The sequence below is a fragment of the Sapajus apella genome, unplaced genomic scaffold (assembly GCF_009761245.1).
Source record: "Sapajus apella isolate SASKATOON/1434 unplaced genomic scaffold, GSC_monkey_1.0 scaffold6, whole genome shotgun sequence".
Classification (NCBI taxonomy): Eukaryota; Metazoa; Chordata; class Mammalia; order Primates; family Cebidae; genus Sapajus; species Sapajus apella.
Window position 1 is genome coordinate 488,191 of NW_022436946.1, and position 24,910 is coordinate 513,100.

At 39.6% G+C, this 24,910-nt stretch overlaps 2 protein-coding genes and 1 long non-coding RNA gene across 4 annotated transcripts in view; 1 reads left to right on the forward strand and 2 right to left on the reverse strand.

The window, feature by feature from the left end:
* The window catches only part of LRP11 (LDL receptor related protein 11), a 46,579-nt gene extending 43,419 nt beyond the window's left edge, over nucleotides 1-3,160 (forward strand). Inside the window, exon 7 of the mRNA XM_032274483.1 lies at nucleotides 1,245-3,160. Coding sequence (XP_032130374.1) covers nucleotides 1,245-1,399 — 155 coding nt within the window. The 3' untranslated portion in view covers nucleotides 1,400-3,160. The remainder of the gene's footprint in view (nucleotides 1-1,244) is intronic.
* Nucleotides 2,888-7,821, reverse strand: LOC116549137. Its single transcript, XR_004267716.1, has 2 exons — nucleotides 7,786-7,821; nucleotides 2,888-3,398 (listed from the first exon to the last, which is right to left on the reverse strand). It is a non-coding gene; the product is annotated as an uncharacterized LOC116549137 (long non-coding RNA).
* Nucleotides 7,822-10,281: 2,460 nt separating this feature from the next.
* The window catches only part of PCMT1 (protein-L-isoaspartate (D-aspartate) O-methyltransferase), a 54,281-nt gene continuing 39,652 nt past the window's right edge, over nucleotides 10,282-24,910 (reverse strand). The window contains exons 5-8 of one of the 2 annotated variants that reach the window (XM_032274484.1): nucleotides 23,505-23,625; nucleotides 20,457-20,542; nucleotides 14,119-14,288; nucleotides 10,282-11,088 (exon numbers count right to left, since the gene is read on the reverse strand). In XM_032274484.1, coding sequence (XP_032130375.1) covers nucleotides 11,076-11,088; nucleotides 14,119-14,288; nucleotides 20,457-20,542; nucleotides 23,505-23,625 — 390 coding nt within the window. In that variant the 3' untranslated portion in view covers nucleotides 10,282-11,075. Of the gene's footprint in view, nucleotides 11,089-14,071; nucleotides 14,289-20,456; nucleotides 20,543-23,504; nucleotides 23,626-24,910 lie in introns of both variants that reach the window. The other variant, XM_032274485.1, reaches the window with a different exon arrangement.

Here is a 24,910-nt window from a genome sequence, read left to right on the forward strand (position 1 = left end):
GAGTGCAGTAGCCTGATCATGGCTCATTGCAGCCTCCCAAGTAGCTGGGACTGCAGGTGCATACCACAATCAGCTAATTTTTTTATAGAGATGAGGTCTCGCCATGTTGCCCAGGCTGGTCTCGAACTCCCGGGATCAAGCAATTCGCCCACCTTTGCCTCCAAAAGTGCTGGTATCACAGGCCTAAGCCACCATGCCTGGCCCTCACTTCATTCTTGATGGCTTAGCTCCCTCATTTGTAAAATGGGAATAATAGAAGTATCAACTCATGTGGTTGTGAGAAGTCGATGATTTAAGCTATAAAGCTGGTACTCTTGGCATTAGCTTATCTTTGGGGGGGGGTATTTATTTACAAATAAAAGGATTATCAGCACTTAGCTCAGTGTCTGGCACATGGAAGAAGGCTTTTAATTAATGCAGACTGAATGAATAAATGAGAGGAAATGTTATAGAATAAGTCTACACAAGGGAGATGTTTCTCCTCTAGTTCCACCAGTTGGCAAGATCCCTACAGCTAAAAATAGTTCCACCATATCATCTCCAGACCTGGCCTGGCTGCAGAGTAGATCAGACTAAAAATAGAGCCTGCTAAGCTTGATAAAAAAGACTGATCTTGGCACACCCTGTCCCTCCCAGACTCCTGCAAGCCTTGCAACTTCTAGTCTGGTGTCTAGGATCTGCCTCACAGGAAAAACTAAAGAAATGTTTTCCTTTAATGGCCAAAATCACACCAGCATATTTGGAAGTTAGTTTTCAACAAAGGTTCTACTGACTGAGTCGGTTCCCTGGATTTAGAAAAGGAAATAAATTTCTTAAGCCCTAACTAGAAAAAGAAATCAGGAGTTCATTCATACTTAATTGGAGAATGATTATGTATGGATTCATATAGTCTATGATGACTACAACAAAAAAATTCCCTGTGATCAGAATGCCTATTTCAGTAAGAGTAATCAGATGGTAATGTGTGTACGCATTGATGCCATGTGAGTTTTATAGGAAGCTGGTACAGAATTTGGTTTTAAAGAGGTCTGGGTTTGGGACCTGGACCTACAACTTACAACCTCCTAGGCAAATTACTTAACCTCGCTACACCTTAATCTGCAAAATGGTGGTAATACTAATACCAATTTGAGTTGTTTGGATTAAATAAAATAGTGCGTGCAAAGCACTTACCATATAGTGACCAGTAGCTGTCACTGTGACTAATCACTGGCTTGCCCTCTTCATGTCTAACCTTCTCACAGGTGCAGTGCTACCCCTGGCACTGGGTTTGGCCATCACTGCTCTGCTGCTTCTCATGGTTGCGTGCCGACTACGACTGGTGAAACAGAAACTTAAAAAAGCTCGTCCCATTACATCTGAGGAATCGGACTACCTCATAAATGGGATGTATCTATAGTAATGTAATTTAAAGAGCTTGGGGCAAGGACATGTTTTGTTTATAATCTATACATCTATTAAGTTCTAGATATTTACAGACTCTTGTTTTTAATTGGGCCAGAAAATTCTGCAAATCCCAAATCTTTGTCTTTATTATTTATTGTAAAAAAAATATTCCTTAGAAAGTCATAAAATATCTTGAAATTTAGAGAGGAATTCATGATTAAAGATTTCTAAAAATATAATTCTGATTTATGTAAGCATTCCCCAAAAACAGAAATTTGTACTTAGCTGAGACAGAAAATTCAGCATCTCAGGAGTTGATTTTAGGATGACTGTGTTAATCCTTTACTTTTTAGAAGCCAACCGTTGGCCCCTTCCAATGCTGGACCACTTTAGGCACAGCTCCCCCTTGTTCTGTGGCCCTTTCCTTCCTCCGTTAAGCTCCAATATTCTTCTTTTCCCCCTCTAAACCCATTTCTGAGAGTGGATCTCAAGCAAGTTCATGCCTTCAATCAGATGTTACTTATAGCGGATAAACCTAAATTTATAAACCTTATGTACAGGTCAGTGAGCCTCGGGGAAGATGAGTGTGGATCCTTCCCAGTGCCTCTGATGTCATGTCTCATAGATGGCTGCCTCCTTAGACTGACCTTTGGGAGAAAAAAATACCCAGACTTTGAATTAGAAACAGCTCTAAGATGGTGATGCAGTGAGATAGGAAATCAAGATGGAAGCAGAGAATCTGGTATGCCAAAAACAAACAGAAACTTAGTTGAGGGCAAAGAGAGCAAGGAGAACGTTTAATACTTCATACATCAAGTCAACATGGCTCCATGGTTGAAAGCACAGCAGCTCATTTATATATATAGCCTTTGTTGATGAAAGAGAAAAATGCAAATTGAAAAAAGGACATTGAGTGGATTTCTGGATACAGCTTTTGTAAATATGTCATCATGTCTTTCATCCAATGGAATGAGCCAATTTTTTTTTTTTTTTTTTGAGACGGAGTCTTGTAGTAGCCAGGCCAGAGTGCAGTAGTGTGATCTTGGCTCACCGCAACCTCCGCCTTCCAGGTTCAAGCGATTCTCTTGCCTCAGTCTCCCGTGCAGTTTAATTTGTAGGCTTTTAAAGGCAAATCATTCCCACCATCACTTAAGGCCAGGATTATACAAATTCTAGAAATAATTCTGAGAGGAATGTATAGCATGGTGCCTATCTACAGTCACATGATGTTCCTATTTACATGATTTTTTTTTACCATAAGTGGCAAATATTTTAAAATATTTGAAAAACACCCCAGAGTCTAGTACAGTTTATTTTTAGACTGAACATAAAGTAGGTTGTTCTTTTAGCAAAGGGCTTAATTTGGGTGGGGACTATAACATATATCAAAATACATGAACAAATGGAAAATTAGTTCTAGAAAAACAAGGAAATTGGGTATCATTTTTGTTTCTTGAGAAGCTAATTTTGTTGAATGTTTAGAATTGGGCAAAGATTTAAATTTTTGAAGGGCAGTTTAGAAAAATGAGCTTTGTGAATGAACTTAAGATGTCTGTACTCTGTATGTGATGCTGTACAGTTTGTTTTTATATGGAAAGATGTCACCTATAGCCATAACCAATAAAATAAAAATTGATGAGGCATGCAGCTTTCAGCATATCTGTTATACATGAAGAAATTAATTTCGTGTTGCTATGGTGTTGAAATATCTGAGAAAAAAATGTCCTGTATCTTTGTAAACATGATTCCTTTAATAAATTGTATTTTATTATTAGCCTTTTTTACCTTTTAATATAATCATAAGTTGCTATTATTGACTGAGCTGTTACTGTATTATTTGGATTCAATCATATCAGCCCTATTTTACAATGAGGGAAATAAAGTATTAGAGAAAGTGACTCCCCCAGGGCCACATAAAGCATTCTGGAGGGAAGGAGAATCAAGGTCTATGAAATATTTATATTACCAGGTAGACTGAATGTGACCTTTAAAAGTGATTTTACAGCCAGGTGCTGTGGCTCACACCTGTACTCCCAGAACTTTGGGAGGCCAAGGCATGTGAATCACAAGGTCAGGAGATGGAGATCATCCTGACTAACATGGTGAAACCCCATCTCTACTAAAAAAAAAATACAAAAAAAATTAGCCAGGCGTGGTGGCATGTGCCTGTAAGTCCCAGCTACTCGGGAGGCTGAGGCAAGAGAATCACTTGAACTCGAGAGGCAGAGGTTGCAGTGAACCAAGATGGTGCCACTATAGTCTAGCCTGGGTGACAGAGTAAGACTCTGTCTCAAAAAGAAAAATTAAAAAAAAAAAGTAGGGCCGGGCGCGGTGGCTCAAGCCTGTAATCCCAGCACTTTGGGAGGCCGAGGCGGGTGGATCATGAGGTCAAGAGATCGAGACCATCCTGGTCAACATGGTGAAACCCCGTCTCTACTAAAAAAAATACAAAAAATTAGCTGGGCATGGTGGTGTGTGCCTGTAATCCCAGCTACTCAGGAGGCTGAGGCAGGAGAATTGCCTGAACCCAGGAGGCGGAGGTTGCGGTGAGCCGAGATCGCGCCATTGCACTCCAGCCTGGGTAACATGAGTGAAACTCCGTCTCAAAAAAAAAAAAAAAAAAAAAAGTAATCTTCCCTGTAGATTATCTGATTGAAGGAGTTCTGCATTTAAGACAATTGAAAAATAATTTTAAAGGGAAGGGTGTCACAGTTTCTCTCTTAAATGTGTTCGTGTATTTTACATCTTTTCTTAAGGCTCACTTAAACCTCCTTCCTGAACACTTAAAACTTAACTTTTTCCTGGTTGGGCACAGTGGCTCACGCCTGTAATCCTAGCACTTTGGGAGTCCAAGGTGGGTGGATCACCTGAGGTAAGGAGTTTGAGACCAGCCTGGTCAACATGGTGAAACCCCCCTCTACTAAAAATACAAAAAAAGTTAGTCAGGCGTGGTGGCACACGCCTGTAATCCCAGCTACTTGAGAGGCTGAGGAAGGAGAATCACTTGAACCCAGTAGGTAGAGGTTGCAGTGAGCTGAGATCACACCACTGCACTCCAGCCTGTGTGATTGGGAGTGAGGCTCCTTCTCAAAAAAAAAAAAAAAAAAAAAATTTTTCCTTTCATTCTTAGTAGACAGCAGCAACTCCTCCAGCCTTCCATAAGCATTTTACTGTTTCATATCAGCTGAGTACCCAGTACATTCTCTTTCATAGGAAAGTACCAGGATTTTTTTCATCTGGCTCCCAGTGACTTCAAAACCTGTGATCTGGCCCCACAACTCAGTCCCGCTCAGCAACACCTCCTTTCAGTCACTGATGGCTGTTCACATTGCTCTTTATAGATTTTCCTTTGACCCACACATAGAGGTTTTTTTTCTTTCTTTTTTTTTTTTTTTTTTTTTTTTTTTTTTTTTTTTGAGACTGATCTCACTCTGTTGCCCATGCTGGAGTGCAGTGGTGTGATCTCACCTCACTGCAACCTCCACCTCCCGGGTTCAAGCAGTTCTCATGCCTTAGCCTCCCTAGGACTACAGGTATGCACCACCATGCCGGCTAAGTTTTGTATATTTTTAGTAGAAACGGGGTTTTGTCATGTTGGCCAGGATAGTCTCCAACTCCTGATCTCAGGTGATCCGCCCACCTTGGCCTCCCAAAGTGCTGGGATTACAGGCATAAGCCACCACGCCTGGCTGAAATGCATATTTCTATTTGCCTTTCCATTTTGCTGTTCAAGGCACACTCTGTTGATTACTTCACCTGTGTAAACCGAGTTGTGCTGTGCCCCAGGACACAAGCCGCCATCCTTACCTTCTGACGTTTTCCAACTTCATGTTGATGATGCCTCTAACACAGCATCTGAGCCTGAGATTCTATAATTTGAGCTCCTTATTGAGTTCAATTATAATGTCCCAAAACAATTTGTTTTTTTGTTTTTTCTCAAAGTGGAGGATGCCACTTTGTTCCTAGCGGAATTACTTCAGTTTTTTGTTTTCTGGACCCTAGGTTTTCTACAGTTTTTCGGATTAAAATTGAATGAAAATTTCTAACAAAGAACTGCCCAAGCTGAATACAAAGAGGGAAAAAAGCTTAGTTTGCAGTTTGCCATTCACAATTTTCTCATCTCATTGGCTTTTTAAGCATCTGTTGCAGAATTCTCAATTCCTGTCCCCATTTTCCGACCTACTGGATTCTAGTATTCTAAAAATAAAATGAATATTTTAAGTTATAGCTACTTTAGCAGATAAACACAGATTCTCCAGCTAAATGGGAAACCACCAAGGACAAAAATAAGGTTAGACATCCCAAAGCTGAATGTTTTTGAGAAGTGATCGGTTAGAACTAAGCCTTCTCCTATATTTCTGTATTTAGGTCTAAGCATATCTTTCTTTTGACTTATTTTAATTATCAAATTATATGTTTTTAAAATCATGTTTTGTCATCACCCTGCAAACTGGAAAGAGATCAACTTATTCAGCTTAAATCTTTTTATAAGTTTATTTCAAAATTTAGGAAACGTCTCAAAATATTTTAATGCAAAAATCATTTTAACTTTTACAAAAATAGCTTAGGGAAATTGGGCCGGGTGCAGTGGCTCACGCCTATAATCCCAACACTTTGAGAGGCTGAGGCAGGTGGCTTACCTGAAGTCGGGAGTTTGAGACCAGCGTAGCCAACATGGTGAAATCCTCCCTACTAAAAATACAAAAATGAGCCAGCCGTGGTGGCGTGCCTGTAAAGCCCAGCTATTCGGGAGGCTGAGTGGGAGAATCGCTTGAACCCAGGAGGTGGAGGTTGCAGTGAGCTGAGATTGTGCCACTGCACTCCCCCATGGGCTACAGAGCAAGATTCCATCTCAAAAAAAAAAAAAAAAAAAAAAGCTCAGGAAAATTGTGTTTAGTGTATGGACTTTTTTTAAAAAGGTGCTCCTCATTCATTTTCATACAGTCATTTCGTATGTCCAAAGACTCAAAAATCCAAATGAATCAAAAGGTAGCATTCTTAAAACAATTCTACAGATGAAACTAGAGATCTTGATAAATCTCTAAATGTATTTAGAGATTTGTGTAAAGAATAAAGAAATCAGAACCATGAACTGCAATCTGTGAGACTTCAGCATTTTTTTTTTTTTCTGCCAGGGAGGTGGAAAGACAAGGAAAAACTGAGGTGGGTAAGGGGAGGGACAGACAGAAACATACCTCAGAGGTTCTGGGGGCCCCCTAACACAGCACAGCACTATGTGGGAATTGAAAGTCAGATTTTACTCCCATTTTCTCTCCCACCAAGCAAAGGGCCATTTCACAGAGAATCCTGGATGAAACAATACAAAGTCAGTTAAAAAGATGAAGCCGCAAGTGGGGAACCAACAACCATTATTGTAGCAATGATATTAGAAGGATAAGGAAATTATTGGACTTTTTTTTTTTTTTTTGAGATGGAGTCTGACTCTGTTGCCCAGGCTGGAGTGCAGTGGCATGATCTCAGTTCATTGCAATCTCTGCCTCCTGGGTCCAAACAATTCTCCTGTCTCAACCTCCCAAGTAGCTGGGATTACAGGTGCGTGCCACCACGCCCGGCTAATTTTGTATTTTTAGTAGAGATGGGGTTTTGCCATGTTGGTGAGACTGGTCTTGAACTCCTGACCTCAGGTGATCTGCCCACCTCAGCCTCCCCAAGTGCTGGGATTAAAGGCATGAGCCACTGCACCGGGCCTGATTTCCTTTTTATCATATTATAACGCATATACATTTCTTGGCCCCTTGGGTCAGCCCGTTTTCTCAAGTGGGATTCTTTCACCAGCACCCTATTTGAGCTACATGCTAGGTTCAGCGAGGACAAAACACTGTCACCTTTCTGAAAAATGGTAAGAGGAATCCAGAGATCCAACTGAAATCCAATCAGAACTGATGTGTCTTATTGTTCAGTTCTTTAAGAACACAATAAGTTGTAGGAAATGATTTATACCTACAAGAATTTTAGCACTTACCTAAAATATTAGCCTCTGAATCCTATTTAGAACACTAAAAATAATCCATTTATTTCATTTACAATATTAGTGTTCAGTTGCCATACTTGTGTAAGTTATTTTAATAACATATCAAACTACTTGAAAATTTGTTAACATTTAGGTGAAAACCAAAAATACTCACCTGGCTAATGAAACAAAACTAAGCAGCTTTGTTTCCTGGTTGACAATCACCAAGAATAGCTTCAAAGAATTCATGAGCATTATTACTCAAAAATGTTATTGTATTTTAGATCAATTGATTTTTTAAGATGCTTTAGGTACATTATATACCAGTTTTCAAAGTTCAGTGAACGTTTTTTGAACAATGGCAGTTTTTAAAATTAGGGCAGTGGAACTGAAAATACTTGCATGAGACCGGGCTCGGTGGCTCACACCTGTAATCCCAGCACTTTGGGAGGCCAAGGCGGGTGAATCAACTGAGGTTGGGAGTTTGCAACCAGCCTGACAAACATGGAGAAACCCCATCTCTACTAAAAATACAAAATTAGCTGGCTGTGGTGGTACATGCCTGTAATCCCAGCTACTTGGGAGGCTGATGCAGGAGAATCGCTTGAACTTGGGAGGCGGAGGTTGCAGTGAGCTGAGATCGCACCATTGCACTCCAGCCTGGGCAACAAGAGTGAAACTCCATCTCAAAAATAAATAAATAAATAAATAAATAAAATACTTGAATGAACAATGTTAATGGATTGTTTTCCCCCAGAATGTCATTTTCTTCTAATGTTACTGGCTGGAAGAGTTGAAACCTTCAATAAAAAGCTGATATTCCTAATTCAGGCTTAGATTATATAAGTTGTTTTTGTTTTAAGAGATAGAGTTCTTAGATTTCTACTGGAACGGAGAAGGAAAAAAAACAATTTTATTTTAAAGAGAGAGACAGGATTTTACTCTGTTGTCCAGGCTGGAGTCCAGTGGTGCACTCAGTTCACTACAGCCTCAAACTCCTGGGCTCAAGCAATTCGCCTGCATTAGCCTCCCAAGTAGCTGGGACTATAGGAGCATCTCACCATGCCTGGCTAATTTTTATTTCTTATAGAGACAGGATCTCTCTTTGTTGCTCAAGCTGGTCTAGAACTCCTGGCCTCAAGCGATCCTCCTGTCTCAGACTCCCAAAGTGATGGGATTACAGGTGTGAGCCGCCATGCTTGGCCAAGGTTACGTAAATTTTTTTGAAAGCTTGATTTGGCCTTTAACAAAACCAAATCTGTAGGAAACAAAAAATCTCCTTTCAAGAGGATCTCACTACACTGACTGAAACTTTTTGAAATGTTTTCATTGTTGCCCTTCATATTATGTAAAAGAATCACTTCTATTAAGGAAAATGACATAATGAAATGTCTTAGAAATTATGAATACTAAAGATGATTAAGGAAGCGTTTCTTGACTGTAATCTGCACACATATATAGATCTTACAGTAAAAAACTCTTAGGCATAGCTAAAATCCATTATTTCCATTTCTACCTATTCATGCTCCTTTAAAGCCCATTCCTGTTTATTCAATATTCTAAAATTCAAATTCACAAACATGTAGAGTTCAAGAGCAGTGTTTGAACACTGCTGAAGGCATAGCACTGTCTGTACTAATCAGGTGGCAGTAAGTTTGTCTTACCATATTTCTCTAATTGTCTCAACAGACTTCAGACTCCTTGAGAGGAAGGGCCTTTTTCTATCCCCAAAACCAAACATAAAGACTCACATATAGTAGAATGTTGGCAATAGCTATGAAAGACACAGACTAATGGATACATTTAAGAATTAATTTAAATTGTAAAGAATATTTGACTTTTACAACTACCTCAAATGCACTAATCCTGAACCACAGGGGTTCATGGCCTGAGTATAGAAGCAATAAACAGCAGCAAACTGAAGCCAACAATAAACTTAAACTCTCATGTTTTGAGCACCAAATAATGCTAGTTTCCTGTGGCTAAGACCTTACTAAAGAAGAGACATTTGTGAAAAGATGTATGCATAATTTTAATGCCATTTTAAAAAATTTATTTTTAATTTTTTTTTTAAGACGAGGTTTCACGCTTATCCCCCAGGCTATAGTGCAATGGCACAATCGCAGCTTACTGCAACCATGCCCGGCTAATTTTTGTATTTTTAGTAGAGATAGGGTTTCACCATGTTGGCCAAGCTGGTCTCGAACTCCTGACCTCAGGTGATCTACCTGTCTCAGCCCCCCAAAATGCTGAGAACAGTTGTGAACTACCACACCCAGCCTAAAAGCCATTTGTAAAGAAGTAATATTTAAGACTTTTTTCAAGAGCTGGGGGGAGTGTCTCGCACACTCACAAAGGTTCTTTGCCAGAATTACACACACACCCCTCCAGCAGAAGGGCTTTGCTGGGAGTACTGATTCTGCTCATTCTAGAGCTTTTATTTCCTCAATTCTAGAACTCCTAGAAAAACTAAGGTCTTATTATAACAGGTATAAACCACAACATTTAAATAAGATACCAAAGTGCTACTGCCTTCTTAGAAATTCAGTTATAGTCATTATATTAATAAATCTATTTATAGGTGAGAGATGGGGTTTGGTATGTTCATCCTCAATCCTCTTTCCTGACTTCTTTCCTGCTCTTTCCTGTCAATTCATTCACTACTCACTCATCAGCATTTATTGTACAGCTACTACAGGACCAGCCCTGTGCTAGGTGGTCAAAGAGAAATGATGATTGAAGTATGGTCCTGGCCCTGAAGCAGTGTAGTCACATTCTACAGGGTACAGTTGGACTAATGCTATTTACTTACTCAGACTTCACAAAAGGAAACATCAGAGAAATAAGTTTTTTCCCCCTGTGGTTGTAAACATTCCCTATTTGGTGGACCTGCTGTTCTTTCTTCTACATTCAAAAACAACCAATGCCTCTTTTACTTTTAACTTTATTTGGCAAAGCAGCACTGCATAAACTGTTCAAGAACTAGGACACAGCTTACACAGCATGTTAAGTTCATATACATTATCAGCAGCAAATTAGAACAGAGAAAACAACACTAAACTCCAAGTCTCCTATAATTTTGAGAGAAAGAAGGGAAGAACTAAGTCAGTTATGTCCAATCTGAACAGCTGAGTGTTTACAGGACATCACCTGCCATCTTAAGCTTTAGTATTTACAAATGCCTAGTTTTAAGGTAACAAAGCGGCTGATTGTATCTACAACATGCTATTCTATGACACCACATCAAAAGCTTTAAAAAGAAAGCTCATCTCTATTTTCTTAGTAGCATCTAACAGACATCCAAATACCAAGAATCTTAACTTGTGAATGGTGGTGTTATCCAATGCACAAAAGCAATCTGATAAATTAATATCAGAACAGAATTAAGTGTCCCAGAAAAGAAAAACCACTCCTCAAAATCAATTCACAAAATAAGTTTTCCATTCTGCAGAACCCTTTCTTTTAATATTTCCAAGTAAAATATGGGCATGTTAAAGTAATAATACACACATTTGTACTTTGTATCCTTCCTCTACCAATATGGCTCTGTGCCTCTTTGAAAAATCAGAAACCCTAAAAAAACACACATTTTCATGCTGAAAATAACAGTGTAACAAAGTCCAAAACAAGCTGTGATGGTGTTGGTTTTCAAAAAGCTTTGAGGACTGAGATGAGCAATCCACTGTAATTTTATAGACTGGTCAAGCTGATGTTGCCTTTACAATTCATCCCTGTGAGGAAAAAAGAGAAATATGTAAGTAGGAGTTACATATTGCATAGTTTGACTTTATAATAGTTTAGATACAACTATTAAGTCAACAAAAATGCACTGATCGCCAAGCAATATATTTTTTAAATAAAAAAGCAAACAACCCAAATGAAAGCAACAGAGGGTCGGCCATTCCAAACATCGTCCATGCTACTCCAGCACGAAGTACGCAACCTAAAAGTTGTGAGTTCTTTATTTTTTAATTCTAAAAACAGATTTCTTCCTTCAATGTCAAAATTCAGAAAAATGATATCTTTTAGATCTATGGTCATCTTTACACTATAGTAAAATGACAAGTTGAGTGTTTCAGAGTTCAAATGAGTTAATAGTTAACATTCATAAAATTGGACAAAAACGTGGTCTTTTGCTTTAGAATGTTCATTAGCAACCGCGGAGTGCGTCAATCTCAACCCAAGCTCTCTGAGAGAAAAGGCATCATCTGTAGGTCAGCTGATTTCATAAGGAAGCTTTATCAGCTCCAAAAGAAACCATTTGTACCAGCAACTGCCAGTGAGAGGAAGGAAGGAATAAAAACACGGTCTAAAATAAACTGTATGGTATCTAAATTATACCTCAGTAAAGCTGTTAAAAGTGGAAAAATCAATAAAACTACCAGAAAGGCTTACAAGCCTCATAGCTGAAGGTAATCTGAGTAACAAAAACAAGTACTCTAAAGGTAAAGAAGCAAGATATTTGCAAGTAAGTCTCAAGTGCTTTAAGAAAAAGGAAAAAATATTACATATATGTATATATAGAAAAAGAGGAGAGAAATGTAGAAAAATGATAATAATTGATGACTCCGGATGAAGAGATTTAGGAGTTATTTGTACTATCCTAGCAACTTGTCAGCAATAAAAAATAAAGTTCAAAGTTTTGAAAAAGCTGTTAAATTTGAAGGGAAGAAATAAAGAGCTCATATTTCACAGGTAAGTGAGGGATTACTGGACAATTTTTTTTTAACTGAATTTTGTAAACTGTGCAAGAAAATAATCTAAAAGTTATTTCTCCAATAAGCTGCCTTTATCCTACAGTATTAGATAATCTATTAAATGACAAATTATCAGTCTGCTTCCTCTTAGTATATTCTTCTAAATAACAATATTATAATTCTCACAGAACAGCTTTTACTTAAATTCATGCAGGCATTAACATATTTGGTCTACAAAGATTTACTTGCAAACTAAAATTCACTTGTGCTTTTTAGAATTTGAATTGAAGATACTGTTTTTTTTTTGTTTTGCCTTTTTTTTTTTTTTTTTTTTTTTTGAGGCGGAGTTTTGCTTTGTCGTCCAGGCTGGAATGCAGTGGTGTGATCTTGGCTCACTGCAACCTCCACCTCCCAGGTTTCAGCAATTCTCCTGCCTCAGCCTCACAAGTAGCTGGGATTACAGGCAGGCACCACCATGCCCATCTAATTTTTTTGTTGTATTATTAGTAGAGACAGGGTTTCACCATGTTGGCCAGACTAGTCTCAAACTCCTGACCTCAAGTGATCTGCCCACCTCGGCCTCCCAAAGTACTGGGATTACAGGCATAAAATGCCTGGCCCAAAATGGTTTTTTTTTTTCAGTGGCTGTGCTCCAGGCTATAATTCACAGAAAATAGCTATTGGTGAAGAGTAAAAACAAAATTGAGAGATTAAACCTTATTATTACCACTTTTACTTCTTAAGAAAATAATTATTTTATAATCAGAATCTGTATGTCAAATAAAAATAGACTCTAAGACAAGGAAACGGTAAAGCCTTTCTTATTTTGGCATTTAATTTCAAGTAATTTGAGCTAATAGCACTGTTACGTACTGATGTCACTCTCTCTCAAGGAAGGGAGTGGGAGGGGGAGGAAAAGAGAAGAGGAAGAATCTTGGCTTCAAACAAAATATTCATATTATGCTGAGACATAAAAGTGGACATTCTTTATAGGAAGCCATGCTGTGCTGAAAGTTGCTGCATGCTGCTGACCCTTTGGGTGGGTTTGTGAGACCTGGGCACTCATTGGTTAGCTTGTAGAATCCCTCCCCCTCTCTAAGAATTTAGCCAGAATGGCTTAAACAGTAGCTGGCCTGTTCTATGGAATGGGAAAAAGTGTATTCCTTATGGTGGCTCTGAAACAAGGTTCAATGAAAAACAGGTATGGGCTGTCAGGTATCTATGATTTGGTTGAAACAGAGAAATCAAACTGAGAGGTAGAATGTCCTCTCTGGGATTCTGACATTTTAGAAAGCTGAGACAACTGTTATCTTTTCCCTTCTTTCTTTCTCCTTGGTGGTACAATAGAGTGAGCAGTGCAGGAAATAATGGCCCCTTCTTTTTTTTTTTTTTTTTTTGGGGCAGAGCTTTGCTCTGTCACCCAGGCTGGAGTGGTTTGGCAAAATCTCGGCTCATTGAAACCTCTGCCTCCTGAGTTCAAGCAATTCTCCTGCCTCAGCCTCCCAAGTAGCTGGGATTATAGGTGTACACCACCACACCTGGCTAACTTTGTATTTTTAGCAGAGATGGGATTTCACCATGTTGGCGAGGCTGGTCTCGAATTCTGACCTCAAATGATCTGCCCGCCTTGGCCATCCAAAGTGCTGGGATTACAGGCGTGAGCCACTGTACCCGGCCTCTTTTACAGACCAAACTCTTTGTTTCCATGACCATCCAGTGCTATAAAAATGATTTTAAAATATAAAAACAGAGTGGCTGATAATGAATAAAAAATCCGTACAAAGTACTGAATTGCAGCTGAAAATCTCAAAAAAAAAAAAAAAGAAGCTTTTGTGCCAACCAAGTCTCACCCTCCCTTTCCCAAAGATATATATGTTAAACCAAAATAAGGGCAGACCATGCAACATTTTTCACAGTTTTAATGTAATGAGTTTCTGATGTTATAATGGACTAGCATCAAGGCGACAACGAAAAACAGCTCTTGTAGTCTAATATCTTAAAATCCACACCCTTTCACCTTGCATGTGTGGAAGAAGAAAGAGCAGAAGATAAAATCACTTCCACCTGGACCACTGCTTTTCTTTATCTGTTAAAGGCACATATATCACCCCCATCAGAGGCTTCATTTTGACGCTGCCATCTTGTAGCTTGTCATACTGCTCCAACATTTGGTTTCCACCTGCAGGACCAACTGGCAATATCAATCTTCCACCAGGCTTTAACTGGTCTATTAGCTAAAAGAAAAAGAAAAGGAAAGCACATATACACCAAGTTACAGATTTTATTTATTTATTTTTTGAGACAGAGTCTGTTGCCCAGGCTGCAGTTCAGTGAGGCGATCTCGGCTCACTGCAACCTCTGCCTCCTGAGTTCAAGCAATTCTTCTGCTTCAGTCTCCCAAGTAGCTGGCACTACAGGAAACTGCCACCATGACCAGCTAATTTTTTTTATTTTTAGTAGAGATGGGGTTTTACCATGTTGGCCAGGCTGGTCTCAAAATCCTGACCTCAAATAATCCACCCACCTTGGCCTCCCAAAGTGCTGGTATTACAGGCGTGAGCTACCATCAGCCCAGATTTTATATTAACAGTCATCTGACATCATTGTAAACAACTTTAGTGTCCATGGGCAGAAAGCAGAAATGTACTTTATTCCGTATACACAGGTTGAGGTCAGGCATGGTCTCATGCCTGTTATCCCAGCATTTTGGGAGGCCGAGGTGGGCAGATCACTTGAGGTCAGGAGTTTGAGACCAGCCTGGCCAACACAGTGAAACCCCGACTCTACTAAAAAAAAAAAAAAATTAGCTAGGCGTGGTTCAGATGCCTGTAGTCCTATCTACTCAGGAGGCTGAAGCAGAATTGCTTGAACCCAGAGACAGAGGTTGCAGTTAGCCGAGATCACGCCACTGCACTCCAGCCTGGGTGACAGAGTGAGACTCCAACTTAAAAATAAATAAATAAATAGTATATACAGATTGAGCATCAAGATAATCTGAAAACCCAAAACCAGAAATGCTCTCAAATCCAAACTCTGAACATCAACATGACACCACAAGTAGATAATTTCACACCTGATCTCACGTGGCAAGTCACAGTCAAAACTTTATTCCATGCACAAAATTATTTGAAGTATTATATAAAATTACCTTCAGGCTACGTGTATAAAACGTATACAAAACACAAATTAGTTTTATGTTTAGACTTGGTCCCATCCCCAAGATATCTCATTATGCACATGCAAATATTCCAAAATGTGAAAAAAATCTGAAAACATCCAAAATCCACCCTTCTGGTCCCAAGTATTTTGGATAAGGGATACTCACCCTGTACATACTTTGACTGTTACTATTACTCAACTATTGGCCTCCTCTACTAAACTACAAACTCTTGAGGATGGGACCGTGTCTTATTCATCTTTGTGCCTCTAGCATCTAACAGAGTACCTGGTACAACTGTATGGTTCAAAACGTTTGAACTGAACCACCTAATATAGAACTATCCTCTTGGGGAGGCCAAAGGCAGAGCATAAAATTCTAATGCCTGTGTGCATTGGAATCTTTGTGAGTTCGAAGGAAGAAGAAGGGGAGGAGAAAGTGTAGAAAATCAGCAAGGAATCCCTATCCCATTATTGCAGAATCTAGGGCATCACTGAAGGGATAAGGGAACCCTGGTTATGCGATTAAACTCAGGTTTACTGATACCATGAGGAGGGAAGGCAGGGCTAGAGTCCCTGCAGTGTTAGAATAAGGACACTCCTGTCAATGAAGAACTAAGAGTACTCAATGAAAGCTCTTACAGTCAGAAAAGTTTTAAATCATGTTACCATTTTCATATAGCTTTACAGATCACTATTAACAAAAAAACATTAAAGAAGAAACCTTACTTTGGTTTTCTGTTGTTTGAGACTGAGTCTCACTCTATCGCTCAAGCTGGAGTGCAGTGGTGCAATCTCAGCGCACTGCAACCTCCGCTTCCCAGGTTCAAGCAATTCTCGTGCCTCGGCTTCCCAAGTAGCTGGGAATACAGGTGCCCACCACCAAGCTCAGCTAAATTTTTTTGTATTTTTAGTAGAGACAGGTTTCACCATGTTGGCAAGGCTGGTCTTGAACTCCTGACCTCAAGTGATCCACCTGCTTCGGCCTCCCAAAGTGCTGGGATTAAAGGCGTGAGCCACCATGCCTGGCCAGAAGGGAAGGATGACCTCAATCAAAATTTTTGTTGTCCGCAAGTCTATCTTGTTGATTTTCTCAGTGTCAAGGCTTATAATGAAAAATGGCAGACTTCCTCTCCCTACCCCAGCCTTGCTCTCTAAATCCAGTCATTTCAATCCTTTTAGCTACTATGTCTTCTAGTATTTACCTTTATATTTCAAAACATATGCTAGATAAGGAATGAACTCTCAATCTACATTCTGCTTCCTTTCCCCAATCCAACCAATCGCTTTTATTAAAATCATTAATAGTTATGACAGTAACTATGATTTGCTACTGAGTCAAGAGATATCCAATGATTGTTTCCTTTCTTATATAATAGTTTGTTTCCTCTTCAGCTAAACTTGAAAGTTTTTCTTTTTTCATTCACTTAATTTTCTTTGTAACCATCTTTAAATCCTTCTACCCTCCAATAGCGTCTAAATAAAAATTTCACATTGTCAAGTCAATCTAACTAATGCTTTTTTTTTCCTTCTCTTTAGACTCCCTTCTAGTGGCTTCCTCCTCTAGCTCCAAATCTGAACTGGTTATTCTCCAGGCCTGCTGCACAGCTTCCATCCAAGCCCTTCCCTTTGTAATAATCCCACAAACTTTCATGCCTGTCTCTAATAAAGATGCCCTATGTGGTTTCCTCTTTTGGTTTTTCCCACTGTCTCTTCCCTCATTCCATTTTTGGGTGACAAAAATGACATTTTAAGATGTTAAATTTTGAGACATTTTAAGACATCTTAATTATTCAAGACAATTGCTTCAGAAGAATTTGGCGAAATAGTGCATAGTACATATTAAAAGAAAGAGAGGGAGATTTGCAAGCCTAAAACTATATTTGGTGATGTATATGCATATAGAATTCAAGGTTGGAAATAATTTTCAGCTTAGAATTTGATGGTTTGGTACTCTGACTTATGAATTCTAATGCTGTTTGCAGTCTGGTGCCTTCCTGATTACCAGTCCCTTAACAGGAGATCTGTTTTATTTTTCTAGAAGCTTTAATTTTATTTTTTTAGAGACAGGGTCTTGCTCTATCACCCAGGCTGGAATACAGTGGTGTAATCATGGTTCACTGAAATCTCAACTTCCTGGGCTCAAGCAATCCTCCCACCTCAGCCTCTCATGTAGATGAGACTACAGGGACAGGCTGACATATCTGGCTAATATTTTTTTTTCTTTTTTTTTTTTTTTAGATGGGAGTCTCACTCTTTCACCCAGGCTGGAGTACAGTGGCACAATCCTGGCTCACTGTAACCTTCACCTCCTGGGTTCAAGCAATTCTTCTGCCTCAGCCTCCTGAGTAGCTGCGACTACAGGCACGTGCCAGCACTCCCGGCTAATTTTTGCATTTTTAGTAGAGACAGGGTTTCGCCATATTGGCCAGGCTGGTCTCAAACTCCTGAACTGACTTAGTGATTTGCCTGCCTTGGCCTCCCAAAGTGCTGTAATTATAGGCATGAGACACTGCACCCAGCACATGTGGCTAATTTTTAAATTGTTTTGTACAAATGGGGTCTTGCTATGTTGCCCAGGCTGGTCTCAAACTCAGGTCCTCAAGTGATCTTCCTTCCTTGGCCACCCAAACTGCTGAGATTACAAGTGTGAGCCACTGCATCTGGCCTCTAGAGGCTTTCAGAATCTTCTCTCTATCCCCTAATATTCTGAATATACATGATATGGTCATTTATTTTTCTTATTTTAAAAATGCTTTGTGTTGGGCATTCAGTTTCAAACTATAGAATTATGTCTATCTGTTTATAGAAAAGTTCTTACTTAGGGGATTAGTGCTGTTTATTCCTCATGCAGAGTTTCAAGCAGCACTCCCTCTTTTCAGACCCATGGTTTACCTATGATTTTCAAGGTCATGATGTCACCAATTCCTAAGCCTTTTCAGCATTTTGCAGAGCAAACTGCTTATGCATAATATTTCACTCTGCAGTCTCTTTAATTTCCACTTCCTCCCTCCTGGGTCAGCTTTTATTCCATCTGCTTTCCATCTTCACACACTGTGGATTTCAGGATTGCAGGTATAGTCTCCTAGTTAATTGGGTATGCAGTTTATGCTTCTGTTTTTCTAGTTATCCTGGGGTGATATCCAAGAGAAGGCATAAACATCTTCAGTCTGCTATCTTGAACCGGAAAGCCCCTTCAGTACATCTATCTTTGAATTTAATCAGATATATACACACTCCTATAATACTTGCAAGTGTTACTACAATATTTAAATTCAATTCAGTTAAATCTAGAAATGTCTTTCAAGATCATCTCAGGGTCTCAGTAGAAAGAAATAGGCCCTGCACCCACCCCCCTCATTTAAGCACAATTCTATTTCAGATTTTAACTGTTTACTCTAGGCTGTCAATATTATTTTTTAAGTTAAAAACCCATTGGTCATGTGTTCAAATTCATTGAGCCTTTCATTTATGACCTATAAAATTTTCTACATTATGTTAATACTTCAGTTAAAATGTGTTAAAGCCACTGGTTCAATCTACCTGGAATGCAGTAGTACGAGCATGGCTCACTGCAGCCTCAGCCTCTCAGGCTCACGCAATCCAAGCTATCCTCCCACCCCAGCCTCTTGAGTAGCTGGGACTATAAGCACCTACCACCACACCTAATTTTTCTACTTTTTTGTAGACATGGGGTTTTGCCACATTGCAAGGGCTGGTCTCGAACTTCTGAGTGCAATTGATTCATCTGCCTTAGCCTCCCAAAGTGCTGGGATTACAGGCTTAAGCTACTTTAAAAAACAACAACAACAACAACAACAAAAAAAAACAGAAATCAACAGGGCCAAAGCAATTAAGTAATTGCTCAGAATTACTTAGTCACTCAGCCAATAAGCCAGTCACTCAGTCACTCAGTCACTCAGCCAATAAGCAGCAAGTCAATGACCAGAACAAATTATCCAACTTTCAGCTTCTCATAACTGATCTAAGCCTACAAAAAAGAACCCTTTCCAGGTTGGGGAACGGAACCCAGAAGAAATAGTGGCACTTTCGTCCCATGGTCATCTAGTCAAGAACTAAGCACAAGTCATATGTAACAGAAATCCAGGACCACAGATTAGAGTGCCATGGCACAAACATGGCTCAGTGCAGCCTCAACTTCTTGGGCTCATGTGATTCTCCCACCTAAGCCTCCAGAGTAGCTGGGGCTACGGTCATGTGAGTCACCATGTCTGGCTAATTTTTTTTTTAACAGGGTCTTGCCACATTATTCAGACTGGTCTCAAACTCCTAGGCTCAAGCAATCCTCCCACCCTGGACTTACAAGGTGCTGGGATTACAGGCATGAACCACCAAGCCCAGCCATATACCCTACTATTCTTTAAGATTCAGTTCAAATTCCATCCCTGTGTGATGTCTCCTTGACCACTCACCGCACAATTCTCTCCCTCATATACATATTTTATTTTCCTTCCATGTGTTAATTATTTGCCATCATATCACTAATTTCCCAGTTACATATATGACATATCTTTTCTGGAATACAAGCTTTGTGAGAATAGAATGTATGGCAAATACTTTCTCATAACTCCCATATACCAAATACAGCCTTACACATTCTGGTATTTAATAAAACATCAAACCGCCCAGGCACGGTGGCTCACGCCTGTAATCCCAGCATTTTGGGAGGCCGAGGTGGGCGGATCACCTGAGGTCAGGAGTTTGAGACCGGCCTGACCAATATGGTGAAACCCCGTCTCTACTAAAAATACAAAAATTAGTTGGGCATGGTGGTCGGCACCTGTAATCCCAGCTACTTGAGAGGCTAAGGCAGGAGAATTGCTTCAACCTGGGAGGCAGAGGTTGCAGTGGGCTGAGATCGCAACACTGCACTCCAGCCTGGGCAACAAAACCAAAACTCTGCCTCAAAAAAAAAAAAAATCAAATTGATTATCAGGTCATAAACTCCAGAGGGATTTTCCCAATTCTACTGTTGTCCTAGTTCTTACCTGGATCAAACACTGCTTCAAATACGAGCTCCACAAACTGGGGCTTAGTAATTTTCCCATCATTTATACAATTGTTTGCATATAAAAAAAGAAAAGAGTAACAGCTAAGTGTAACCAAAATGTGTGATATATAAAAGTCTAAATTATATTTTGAACATCATCTAGAAGTCTTCTCTATTTAAGTCTTGTAGAGTTTTAGTTGAAGAAAATACACAAACAGAAAATATCCCAACTCACCGCCTGGGGTACAACGGGGGCTGCAGCTCCTACATGAATGGCGTCGTAAGGGGCTTCTTCAGCATACCCCATTCTTCCATCTCCCACTGAAAGAAAACAGCCATGCTTTAAAAACCTGTGCAGATCAAACTTAAGGTGAAGAATTCTAGTACAGGAGGTTTATAATGGAGAAAGTATAGATTTTTCAATAAGTGATCCTGGGACAACTGGATATTCACTTTTTTGCTATTGTTTTTCATTCTTTTTATTTTTTGTTGGTCAAAACAATGGAATTTTATTTTGATGAAAAACTGGAGTTTACAATCATTTAGTAAATGAAAAGCAACTTCATTTTCCTATTTCACAACTTTTTTTTTTGTTTCACTCTTGTTGCTCAAGCTGGAGTGCAATGGCACAATCTCAGCTCACTGCAACTTCCGCCTGCTGGGTTCAAGCAATTCTCCTGCTTCAGCCTCCCAAGTAGCTGGGATTACAGGTGCCTGCCACCACACCTGGCTAATTTTTTGTATTTTTAGCAGAAACAGGGTTTCACCATGTTGACCAGGCTGGTCTCAAACTCCTGACCTCAGGTGACCCACCCACCTCTGCCTCCCAAAGTGCTGGAATTACAGGCATGGGGCACTGCGCCTATCCCACAACAATTTTTTTTTTTTTTTGAGTTGGAGTTTCGCTCTTGTTACCCAGGCTGGAGTGCAATGGCGCGATCTCGGCTCACCGCAACCTCCGCCTCCTGGGTTCAGGCAATTCTCCTGCCTCAGCCTCCTGAGTAGCTAGGATTACAGGCACGCGCCACCATGCCCAGCTAATTTTTTCTATTTTTAGTAGAGACGGAGTTTCACCATGTTGACCAGGATGGTCTCGATCTCTTGACCTCATGATCCACCCGCCTCGGCCTCCCAAAGTGCTGGGATTACAGGCGTGAGCCACCGCGCCCGGCCTATCCCACAACTCTTAAGAACAAAAGTATTAGTAAATAAATGTCTGTGAACAGATTAAGGATAAGGCAGACTGGATAATAAACCACCTCTGATGTTCACACTCCCTGCATGTGACTCACTCTAAAGGATGACACAGCAACTGATAAATTCCATTTTAAATCTCATTGTAATCATTCAAATAAGCCCAAGATAAATATTTTTTGCTCATAATGGGCAGCAAACTACATGAATTTTACTAGAGAAATACTTTGACAGAAGCACCTATTTAAGTTACCTCAATATACAGTACCTTAATAGTACTATATTCAAAAGGGATACAAGGATAGTCCCATGCTTCTCTCAATTCAGGAATAGTTATGCCACCAGGACAACAGATTATTCCTATTTTATAGTAATCCAGAATAGCTTGAAACACAGTGGAACCAATTCCCTCTGCTGCTTCATACTCTCCTTTCTCATTGGGTCATGTAAAGTTATGTTCTCGGCCAGATCCAAACAAACATCCTGACCAACGTTCTATTTGGCTGTGCAGTAAAAATGGATGGGTCTACAACAAATCCAGTGTTAGCAACTATTGGTGTTACTCGTTCAGATGTTCTTATATTCCAGGCTCCTTCTTTTGCACTTTCAAATACAAATACCATCTCCCCAAATGTCTTAACTGCTACTATCTAAACTTGACTGACTACTGTTCCCAGCACTGCTAATGGAGCTATCTGGGGAGGCTTCTTGAGGACAAGGACAGCTTGGGCGGGAGGAACTATCTTTTTCTCGTGCAACATGCTGCTGTCATGTTGGAGAAGTAACATTTCTAATACAAGAAGTGAGCTGAGACTCTATTCTTTCATAAGATGAATCTTGTGATCTGTCACTTGACCTTCATCTATCTTATCATCTCTCATGTCCCCCACTGGCAACATGAGACTCATTTTGGTGTGGATGACTCTTCCTGCATTCCCCCTTCAGTGTCCACAGAGGATCAGGGCAAAGGCCAAGGACAGCAACACCTCCACTCTCTCCTCGGCCAGATCCCGTGAGAGGTGGCTGTGGAGTTGGCCACTCAGGCAGCTGTGACTATTGTAGCCACTTGGGTCTTTATTTTATTTTTTAAACAGAACTGAGTGTATCTGTGGAAGACAGCTGGATAGTCACATACAAAAACATACAACTGCAGCTTTACCTCATACATACACAAAAATCAATGTCAGCAAGATCAAAGACCTAAACATAAAAAGCTAAAAATGATAAAGCTTCTAAGAAATAATAAGAGACATATTCATGACCTCAGACTATCCTCAAACAGGACACAGAAAGCACTGAAAAGAATTGCTAAGTCTGACTACATTAAAATTAAAAATTTCTGTTTATCAAAAGGGTACTAATAAGATGAAAAGGCACACCCCAGATGGGAGAAGAAATGTCTAATATGTACATACAGACAAAGGGCTAGAAGCCCTATAAGTCAAAAATACAGTGCTTGCTTTGGCAGCGCATATACTAAAATTGGAACAAAAATACAAGCAATCCAATATCCGAACAGGCACCTCACAAAAGACAAAATTCAAATGGCCAAACACATTTAAAAAATTCAATATCAGTAGTTAATAGGAAAATACAAAATTAAAATCACAAAGAGATGACAGGGAAAATACTCACTGGGTGAGCCAAAAGAATAATCGTTTTTTAGTACTTAAAAGTGATTGTAAAAAAAAAAAATTGCAATAATTACCTCTGAGTATTATTGAGCTTGCATTGGATCTTCTGAAAAATAAAAATCCTCTGAAGAATTTTTTTTCTTTTGTTTTGAGACGAAGTCTCACTCTGTCACCCAAGCTGGAGTGCAGTGGTGCGATCTCGGCTCACTGCAACCTCCGCCTCCTGAGTTCAAGTGATTCTCCTGCCTCAGCCTCCCAAGTAGCTGGGACTACAGGTGCAAGCCACCATGCCTGGCTCATTTTTATATTTTTAGTAGAGACGGGGTTTCACATGTTGGCCAGGCTGGTCTCAAACTCCTGAACTCATGATCCGCCCACCTCAGCCTCCTGGGATTACAGGCATGAGCCACTGCACCTGGCCTCTGAAGAAGTTTTTAAAGTTTTTTGATACTCACCAACAAGTTGTACTCTCCCTGAAGACAGAAGTGTTGGATCATCCTTCCTGACATTATTTATTGAGTCATCTACTAGCTCTTTAATGTGATCAATTCCTATGACTTTTCCACTACATCCAACCTGGAAAAGAGAAAACAATTCAGTAGCTCATTGGGCTACATTTGTTTTTCTAAAGTATCATGGAAGTTTTTCTTTATCTAAAGTCATATTCTGCAAAGAGAAAACAAAAATAGCTTAAGCCTCCAATTAGATTGCTAAATACTCAGTTTATCAGAAATTATTTACCATATATACAACTTTCTCAACTACCCCTCTCATTGAATAAAACTTTTAATACTAAGAAAAATTATTTCTTAGATTAAATCTAGAACTTTGAAGACAATTACCAATATTTAATAGTAGTGCAATAATTTTTTATTTAAATTCCATCTAAAGTATAGCTTTAAATATTAAGATGTTACATAAAGAATTTGACAGGAAGGAATTTCTACACTTGATTCTACTGCTGTTAGTAGAAAACATGAAAATATATACAGTGGCTCATACCTATAATCACAGCACTTTGGGAGGCAGAGGCAGGCAGATTGCTTGAGCCCAGGAGTTTGAGACCAGCCTGGGCAACATGGCGAAACTCTGTCTCTACAAAAAAATTAAAAGACTAGCCAGGTGTGGCGGCCTGTGCCTGTTATCCCAGCTACTCAGGAGGCCGATGTGGGAGGATCACTTGAGGCTGGGAGGCAGAGGCCGAGATCATGCCACTGCACTTCAGCCTGGATGACACAGTGAGATCCTGTCTCGGAATATGAAAAACAAAAAGCAACAACAAAAATCCCTTCCTTGCATATTTATTTTTTATTTGAAAATTAAAATATTAAGTATAGGCAAGGCATGGCAGCTCACTCCTATAATCCCAGCACTTTGGGAGGTCGACGCAGATGGATCCCGAGGTCAGGAGTTCAAGACTAGCCTGGCCAACATGGTGAAACCACGTCTCTACCAGAAATACAAAAATTAGCTGAGTGTGGTAGCACACGCCTGTAATTCCAGCTTCTTAGGAGGCTGAGGCAGGAGAATCGCTTGAACCCGGGAGACAGAGGTTGCAGTGAGCCAAGATTGCACCATTACACTCTCCAGCCTGGGCAACAAGAGTGAAACTCGGTCTCAAAAAAAAATATATATATATATATATGCACATACACACACACACACACATATATATATAAAGTATAAATTTTTTAAGAAAAATTATAAAAATTTTAAATATTAACACTTATAAATGCTTTGAAGTCAGACTATCTGGGTTCTTGTCTAAGTATCATCACTTACACACAGCTGTGTAACCCTGGCAAGTTAACTGTTCCTTTTTTTTTTTTTTTTTTTAAAGACAGAGTCTCGCTTTGTTGGC